The 9461-nt window shown below is 41.2% G+C and overlaps 1 protein-coding gene across 1 annotated transcript; it reads left to right on the plus strand.

Annotated features, from left to right (window-relative positions):
• Positions 1-1243: 1243 nt before the first annotated feature.
• Positions 1244-3426, plus strand: LOC120157439. The gene is made up of 4 exons (XM_039168555.1): positions 1244-1331; positions 1451-1688; positions 1785-2604; positions 2746-3426. Exons 1-4 carry the CDS (start codon positions 1244-1246, stop codon positions 3424-3426), a joined length of 1827 nt encoding a protein of 608 aa, XP_039024486.1.
• Positions 3427-9461: the final 6035 nt, after the last annotated feature.

Genomic DNA, 9461 nt, shown 5'->3' on the forward strand with positions numbered 1-9461 from the left:
AAATAGTTTAGGAATACGAACAGGTTGATTCAAATGATAATAAGTTTGATATTTTAAATTAATCAAGGCGAAACATTAAACGTAGAGTACAACAAAAATAGAAAAATAGTTGAGCAATGTTTCCATGGTATGAATCTCAAACATGCTTATATTTCTCCCCATTGTTCTTCGAATCATTTCGCTTCAGAATTATAGAAGCATAATACTAGTAATAATCTGCTCCACTAAAACGGGAACGCCGTCGTATCTTCCGCCTACTTAACTTGAAATATGGAGCAAAAGCGGACCGTAGCGATAGACTAAATGCCTCCCCGTGAAGCTCTCCACCGGCGGGCTCACTCCGATACTACTTTCCGTGTCGACGATCTTCTCCTCTTCGACCCTTCGGACCTCGACCTTTCCTCCCTTGACCTCCCTCCTTCCTCATCCAATCCCACTCATCACCGTTCCCACCGATTCCTCGGATGACTCCTCATCCAACGGCCAACCCTCTCGTTCCTCCCTCGGTAACCCTAGGCATATCTCTTCTCACCTCCGTAGTTTTTCTGTGGACTCTGATATCTTCGACGGACTGGGGTTGACTGGACCGATTACCGGAGGAGCTGGAGATGAGAAATTTGGCGGGAAAGCAGGGGTGGGAGGGAAGAGGGATCACCATAGGCATACTAACTCCATGGATGGATCTTTTGAGGTTTAGTCTTTGATGGTTGTCGACGGTATTAAGACAACTATTTGTCACGAAATTGGGCCTTTTCCCCATACTTTGGGCTATTTTGGCTATGTTGGGCCACACTTGGTCTTGGAGGTTGATAGAATAGTGTAGATTATTCTAGAACATTCAAGACTTGTACATATTCTATAAGCATTCTAGAGTCTTCAATGTTAGGTAGGAAATTATGGAGAATTCTAGAGAATCTCTCCCTACCGTAGGATCAAGTCAATCTCCACAGTCCATTGAGGAGGTGGGAGGCTATAAATAGATGTAGAATCCTCATTTATAAATCATCTAAGAGTTGTAAGCTTTCAAGCATATCAACAAGCTTTCTCTCAAAGTTCTTTCATTTCTTCTTTGTTTCCTTGCCAATCCTTTCCCACATTAGCACGAGTTTGAGTGAGGCTGACTTAGCTATCGCGAGGGGCGAAAAGGAGCTAAGGCCGCACAAGGCTTATTGAGAGATTAAGTCCGTGACAGTTGGTATCAGAGCCGGTAAAGGCGTCAATATCGTGCACGTGTCTTGTAGGAATGGCCAGGAACTCGAACGAGTCGACTGTTGCTGAGGAACGTGGGAGAGAAGTTGCACCCACCAACCCGAAGAATAAGAGGGACCAAAGTAAGGCCCGTGAGGGCGCTTCCTTAGAACTGATGGTGGCGGAGTTTGGCGAGAGAGGGTCCAGCACGACTTCAAGACGTTGGAGGACTATGTCTTTGAGCAAGTTGACACACTCAAAGGAAATGCCGAAGAGACCAACAACGAGGTGGAAGCTCGGTTCATACGGCTAGAGGATATGATCCAAGCCGTACATGAAAGCATCGAGGGGATGCGGGAGGACTTGACGCTCTGCAAGAGAGCTGCCGTTAGCGGGGGTGCTAACAATGTCTCCACCTCGAGGGTTGAGTGCCCCAAGCCGCAAGGGTTCAACAGGGCAAGGGACGCCAAGGAAGTCGAAAACTACCTATGGCGGATGGAGTAATACTTTGAGGGAATCGACCTTAACGATGAGGCCGCCAAGGTAAAGACCGTTGCCTTATATCTTTCTGATACTGCTATGTTATGGTGGCGTAGGAAACATGCCGACATTGAGCGAGGGGCTTGTCAGTTAGATATGTGGGATGAGTTCAAGAAAGAACTCAAGAAGCACTTTTATCCCGAGAATGTAGTCTACGAGGCTCGCAAGAAATTGCGGGAGTTGAAGCAACGGGGTATTATGCGGGACTATGTGAAAGAATTCACAACCCTTATGCTTCAAATTCCCAATATGTCCGAAGAAGATCTCTTGTTTTATTTCATTGACGGACTACAAGGATGGGCCAAGCAAGAGATGTATCGTCGGGACATTAGAACGGTTGATGAGGCCATCGCCGAGTCACTCATCGACTTCCAACCCTACTTCCACACCAATGCGGCGAAGAACAAGGATAAGTATCCAGCCAGAGGAGGGGGAGAACGACGGGAGAATAACCAAGGTAACCGAGACCGAGATCACCGAAGGCCACAAGCTAAAGAGGGAGATCGAGATCGACGTCCGGGTCGGAGGGACTACGAAGAGAAGAAAAAGACCTTCGTTCCTAAAGGAGGATGCTTCTTGTGTAAAGGGCCGCATCAGATGAGTAGCTGTCCCAAACTTGGTTCATTGTCTGCCATCGTCGATCGTCAAGACACAGAGTCTCAAGCCGAGATGGGATCACTCCAGGTTCTAAACGCCTTGAAGGGCAAGTTGTTGACACTGACACCAAGTAATGGGCTCATGTATATGGAAGCGGTGATCAACGAGAAGCCGACAAGAGCTATGGTGGACACAGGGGCTACCCACAACTTCGTGTCTAAAGATGAAGCCAACCATTTGGGCCTGAAGTACACTGAGAGCACAGGATGGCTCAAGATGGTAAATACACAAGCGACATCACTCTATGACGTGGCACGAGGGGTCGAGCTACGCTTAGGCACTTGGAAGGGTCGAATGAACTTTTCTGTCATTCTCATGGACAACTTCAAAGTCGTTTTAGGGTTGGACTTTCTCTGACAGGTAATCGCTATCCCTATGCCTTCCTTTAGTTCAGTTTGTATCTTGGAGAAAGGGTCTCCCTGCATGATCCCCACGGTCGAGGTACCGAAAGAGCAAGGTCGAGATGCCAAACAACTCTTGGCCATACAACTTGGTAGAGGCATCAAGAAAGGGGTCATGACTTATTTGGCCATGCTAAAGGAAGATAACAAGATCGAGAAAATGGATAATCTATCACCAATCATCCGTGAAGTCTTAGAGGAGAACAAGGACGTGATGCCACCTGAGTTACCAAATAAACTTCCACCAAGGCATGAAGTGGATCACAAGATTGAGTTGGAACCCGGTGCCAAGCCGCCTACCTTGGCACCTTACCGAATGGCCCCACCCGAACTTGAGGAACTTCGAAGGCAACTCAAGGAGCTAGTCGATATGGGAATGATTCGACCTTCGAATGCACCATATGGTGCACCGGTACTCTTCCAAAAGAATCACGATGGGTTGTTGCGCATGTGCGTCGATTACCAGGCACTTAACAAGGTAACCATTAAAAATTGCTACCCGATCCCTTTGATTGCCGATTTATTTGACAGACTTGGAGGAGCCAAGGTGTACACGAAGATGGACTTGCAAAAAGGCTACTACCAAGTTCGAATAGAAGAAGGCGATGAGCCAAAGACCGCATGCATCACTCGATACTGATCGTACGAGTGGTTGGTCATGCCCTTTGGTCTAACCAATGCACCGACGACGTTTTGCACGCTCATGAACAAGCTCTTCCAACCGTAATTGGACCAGTTCATGGTGGTGTACTTGGACGATATCGTGGTATACAGTAACTCTATCGGGGAACATATAGACCACTTGAGGATTGTGTTCAAGATACTTCGAGAGAACGAGCTGTATGTCAAGAAGGAAAAGTGCACGTTTGCCACCGAGGAAGTACACTTCCTTGGACATGTAATCGGCCACGGGAAGCTATTGATGGACGGGAGAAAAATCAAGGCCATAACCGAGTGGGAGCCGCCGACCAAGGTAAGTGAGATGAGGTCCTTCCTTGGTCTAGTAAATTATTATCGCCGGTTTATACAGGGTTACTCAGCACGAGCATCACCATTGACGGACCTACTCAAGAAGGGAAAGACGTGGGAGTGGTCCGAACAATGTCAGGAGACCTTTGAGGACTTGAAGGCAGTAGTTAGCCAAGAACCTGTCTTGGTCCTACCTGACTTTACCAAGCCATTCAAGGTGCACTCTGATGCATCCGAATTCGCTATCGGGTTAGTACTAATGCAAGAGGGGCATCCGGTAGCATTTGAGAGCCGTAAGCTGAATGACACCGAGAGGCGGTACACGCTGCAAGAGAAGGAGATGACGGTCATCATCCATTGCTTGCGAGTATAGAGACATTATCTACTCGGCGCGCACTTCACCATCAAGACCGACAATGTGGCGACGAGTTATTTTCAGACTCAGAAGAAGTTGTCACCAAAACAAGCTAGGTGGCAGGACTTCCTAGCCGAGTTCTACTGCACGTTGGAATACAAGTCGGGCAAAGCCAACGTCGTAGTCGATGCCTTAAGTCGAAAGACAGAGCTTGCCGCGATCTCTCTAGCCAAGGGAACCGTGTTGGAACCCATAAAGGAGGGCCTTGAGCAAGATCCAATGACGATAGAATTAGTCAAGCTGGCTAGCGATGGCAAAACCCAACGGTTCTGGGTAGAGGACGATCTACTCTACACCAAGGGACGGAGAATATATGATAGGGAAGCGGTGGCGGGTTGATGAACGTTGCTCTTATTGAAGATTCAAACCTAGAAAAGATCTAGACTTGATGAAGAACAATAAAGGATGAATGGGGAAGGTGGCGGCAATAGATATGGTTCTTTAGGGTTTATTTTTTGTGCTGGAAACAAGATAAAAAATAAGATTAAAATAAGATAAAGAAACGATAAAGGAATTGCAAATAAAATAAGATAACCAAGAAATCAAAAGATCTCCCTTATGAAGGTGAACGGTAAAGATGATTGATGACGTGGATGGATATGTGGAAAATCGATGGATAATGTCCTATCGAGCCCTCCTAGTCACAATGAAAAGGCAAACACGACAATATGGCTCTAACCAACCCTCCTAGTCGCGATGAAAAGGCAAATTGGAGTGTGAATATTAATCTCCCTCACAAGAACTTGAAAGATCTCAAGGAGAAGAAGCTTCGAAGGCACAAGGCAATCAGCACTTGCAAAAACAAACTCTCGTTGTATTGTTAATCAAAGAAATCTTGAATTACAAAGTTTAATGAAGCCTCCTTTATATAGGGGCTGAGTTCTAAAGGTCTTAAATAACTAATGAATAAAATAATAATAAACTAAACATATCTTAACTCTAATTCTTAATAAAATAATAATAACTAAAGATAATATTTTTAACCCAACCTTAATTCCTAATAAAATAATAAATCTAATCCTAAAAGATAATGCATCATCCTATATTAAGTTATATTACAAATAATCAATAAAAATATTGAAAATTCGTAATATTTACAAAATCCCGTATTAATCCCGTATAGGACTTTCTGCATGCACCATATTCAGTAAAATAGCCATATCTTGAGTTCCTGATATCGTATAGATGCGATTAAAGAACCATTGGAAAGATAAGAGACATACGGTCATATCTTAAGAAGACATCTTGACTAAATAATATCAGGATCCCATTCAAAAATTCGTCGTAAGTCTTCTTCTGTTCTGATCTTCTTTTCCAATGCTTGGACGAGTGGATCATTTGGAAGAGTTATTACTTCTTCCTTTGATGCGAGCCTTGTGATGCATGTATCATCCTCCTTTTCTTCAAAAAGATTCTACCTCAAATCTGAAACATTAAAGGGAGCAAAATTAGAATCGCTTAATGATTCATTCACATTATACTTACCGAATAGATATGCTTTGAATCTTCGAGACTTTGTTCTTTTAATAGGTTTGAGTAGAAACATTAGTCCAAAGAAGCATGTATTATGGACTCTGGTGCATGTATCATTCCCCCACACCTCAAAAGGATTCATCCTCGAATCTAAAAATCCAAAAGAAAGAGAATTAGATATGTTGAAAGAAAAACTTGTGAAACATTTACCAAGATCAATGTGATGTGTCGTTATGTGTTTTAGTCGAGGTTTCTTCTTTGTAGGAACTGTTTTCTTGTAGTCTTAAAATCCTCTTTTGCATACAAGTCTCGTAATCTGATGTTTAGGTTGAAATTCAACATGGTGCCGACCACTGTTGGCTTTCTGCATGATTACTTCAGATAATTTATCCATGGTTTTATTCTTGTGTGGCGAGAATGAGTGTTTAAAAACCAGGTCAACTGGTTTGTTAAAGTAATCTCTTAAGTCTCCTAATTGTGGTTCATGAATTAAGAATTCTCTGGAGGAGATTTGTGGACTGTAAAACCTGTTTAGTTGGCAAGGAAACTCATATAAAAGATAAAGCTCATTAGAAACACTTTTAAAAGTATGGGTAGAAATATCAAAAATATCCAAGTTATTGTGATATACATCTTTGATATATTCAATTCTCGGAATAGTAGTATGCGTTTGATAGGTAAGAGTATACCTTCGTGGTAGTGCATTGTCTACTGTATTTTGCTTACCTCGGTCTGTTACGCACTTAAAGGAGTTGTGTTTAGTATGGATGACAACATCACGAGCCTTACCTTGTAAAAAGGAGAAGAAGTACGTTACATTGTCATTAAAATGAGTAATAAAATACTTACCTTTGGACTCCCGTAAATCGTGACTCTTCATTGATATGGCACAGTGATTAGGGCTTTCAGGTGGTAACCCGTCAGGAGGGTCACCTAATATTATTCGACAACTCTTGGCTATGGAAGATGGTGTGGGCCAGTCTCGTGTTGCTTTTACAATTTCATCATTTACATGGATTTCCTGTGCACAAACTATAAAGCCTGTAGAGTTGTTCAAATCATGTTTCGTCATTAAGTTGGCGTTACGACTAAGGCTTTCTTGGATGTAGCCTTTTTGTAACAAATCCAACTCTTTGGTTTCTTCGAGATTGTATGTTTGATGAGGTATGATGGAACCTTGAATTAGATTGGTTTGGAGTTGTTTTCCTCTTTTCAGTGGTAGTTCGTTAGGTAGATCACCTAACACTTCTCGAAAATCCTGTAAAATAGATGAAAACACACTAGGCAAATCCTTGTTAATGTTAGAAATCGAAATAATTGATTCCCTAAAGTGAACAAGGATGCAAGGCTATTTGTAAAGAAAGTTCTCTCTCAATTCTTTTGTGCTCACATATAGATTTTTAGTCACTCTTTTCTTCTCACATTTAGGTTCACTCACCTCCCATGGGTCATTATTCTTTTGGCTTTTATAATTAGTGACCTCTTTTGCTTTTGCCTCTTTCTCAACTTTTTCTTTTTTTGCTTTCCCTACCTCCTCACAAATTATCATTTGATCTTTAAGGACTGGAAGTGTGTCATTCTTTGCTGGTCGTTCTTTCTCCTTGTCAGGTTTGTCATCTCTTGGCTTTTTTAGAGAAGATAGAGTAGAAGATGAGGAATGATTTGAAGGATTACTTTGGTAAGAGGATGAAGTACCTTGGTAATGTTCACTAAATCGAGATCTCCTTTGGGTTTGTGCTTCGATTGTCATTGCTTTCTTTAGTGCATCTTCAAGGTTTTCGTACCCTTGTAGATCAAGAAGATCAATGATGTTTGAGTTTAAGCCGACAATGAATCTTGACATGGTGACCTCTTCTTTTTCGGTTATGTTAGCCCTATTGAGTAAGGACTGCATCTCCTTATAGTACTCTTCAATTGAACTTCTACCTTGTCGAAGTCGGTCTAGTCGTAGTTTAACTTCTCGTGTATAATGTGTCGGTAGGAATCGCTTCCTCATGGTTTGTTTGAGGTCGGTCCAAGAAGTGATTGTTGGAATTTGGAAGTTCTGGATCTTTTTCCTTGTTTGCATCCACCAAGTTCGAGCATATCCTTCGAATTCTGTGGTGATGAGGTGAACTTGTTTAGCTTGGGGGCAGTCATGGTATGCGAACATGAGATCAACTTTTCCTTCCCATTCAATGTACATGTCTGGATCATTGTCTCCTTTGAAAGACAGGACCGTGAACTTTTGTTTTGTAAAGAGTTCTGGTGCTTGAAAACGTGGTTGTTCTCGCTCAGGTACCAAGAGTTCAGCATTGTTTGGTCTTGGATTCTGGTTTGGTAGATCCAGTTGTGGTTTTTATCGTTCTCTCACGATTTCATCAAATCTTTCAACTTGAGTCGTGAGTCGGGTAAGTGTGGCTAAGATATCCGTAAGTGTCTTGTTGTTATTGTCTCCCATCCTGAAATCATAATACTCAAAAGAAAATTTTAAAGTAAAATAAAAATAAAAGGAAGAAAATTCAACAAAGCAAGAAACCTCACAAGTCACTCCAAGAAAGTAACACAACGAGAGGCAAGTAAGCCGATCTTGTACTCTTTAAAACTCACTTTACCAAGTAGTCTTCCACAGTTCGTATCGGAGTTTGATTACTAGCACATGCGATAAGAAAAAACTTAAAAGTTGTAAGAGGCCAAACAAGGGTTAGACTCCAAGAGAACGAGAATGCAAAGAAGGAAGAAGTATGCAAACTCTTTAGTCCTACTAACACAAGAAATATAATGTGTTAGATAATGCACAAGAACAATAAAAAGAAAAAACAAAAGAACTTAAAGCAGCAAGAGAAAGAAAAAAAAAGGAACCAACCCAGAAACCTGGAAAATGCTGGATCAACTTGAGAAACGTTTTTGAGGGGGTTACCGGTGTCCAAAAATTTTGGGAAAATTCTTGAATGTCTTTCTATGCGTCAAGAAACCACCTGTAAAATTTCAGAACCAAATACCTTTAGTAGTATCCAGTGGACTCTGTTGAATGGTGAGTCCTCAAACAATCTGTTTTTCTTGATCGCTTTGTTCGAAGGTGTTCTTGATCTCCACATATTATGATTTTTTGTGTAAATGATCTTCAATATATGAAGTTACAATCTGGAAATTTTCACCACGAAATTCTTCCTGTAGAATTTTCAAGAAATTCGACAAGATCCTAGACCGAATCTACCGATGAAACTTGAAGAATGTATTTGAAGGCTCTAATGAACTCCGATTTGGGTAAATTTCAGACTGGAGATTTATATTAGGATGAATATGATATCTGGAGAAAATCAGCCCTAAATATCTTTGTTTACAATTTTTTTTTGAAATTTTGGTTTTTTTTGTTTTTTTGTCTTTTTTTTTTTGTTTTTTTTAAATAGCAAACTAACAAGAAAGATTTGAATCTAAATTAAAATTAAATAAAAAGAACCTGAAACGATGAATCTTTTCTGGACTAGCTCCGTTAGGATACCTTGACGGTTTTGTGTGCAAGAACAAGCAAGATTGCTTGCTTCTTTTCAAGAATCGGCCCAACTCTGATATCAATTGATAGGGAAACGGTGGCGGGTTGATGAACGTTGCTCTTATTGAAGAATCAAACCTAGAAAAGATCTAGACTTTATGAAGAATAATAAGGGATGAATGGGGAAGGTGGCGGTAATAGATAGGGTTCTTTAGGGTTTCTTTTTGGTGCTGGAAACAAGATAAAAAAATAAGATTAAAACAAGATAAAGAAAAGATAAAGGAATTACAAATAAAATAAGAAAACCAAGAAATCAAAAGATTTCCCTTATGAAGTTGAAAGGTAA

Source organism: Hibiscus syriacus, unplaced genomic scaffold (assembly GCF_006381635.1).
Source record: "Hibiscus syriacus cultivar Baekdansim isolate YM2019G1 unplaced genomic scaffold, ASM638163v2 tig00111272_pilon, whole genome shotgun sequence".
NCBI lineage: Eukaryota > Viridiplantae > Streptophyta > Magnoliopsida > Malvales > Malvaceae > Hibiscus > Hibiscus syriacus.

What these genes read in the sequence shown, in the direction of transcription:
- LOC120157439 (XM_039168555.1), top strand. Translation starts at nt 1,244, where the DNA reads ATGGCCAGGAACTCGAACGAGTCGACTGTTGCTGAGGAACGTGGGAGA. An exon ending in GAAGAATAAGAGGGACCAAA is followed by an intron (nt 1,332 to 1,450) that starts GTAAGGCCCGTG and finishes ACACACTCAAAG; the next exon opens with GAAATGCCGAAGAGACCAAC. An exon ending in GCACAGGATGGCTCAAGATG is followed by an intron (nt 2,605 to 2,745) that starts GTAAATACACAA and finishes TTTCTCTGACAG; the next exon opens with GTAATCGCTATCCCTATGCC.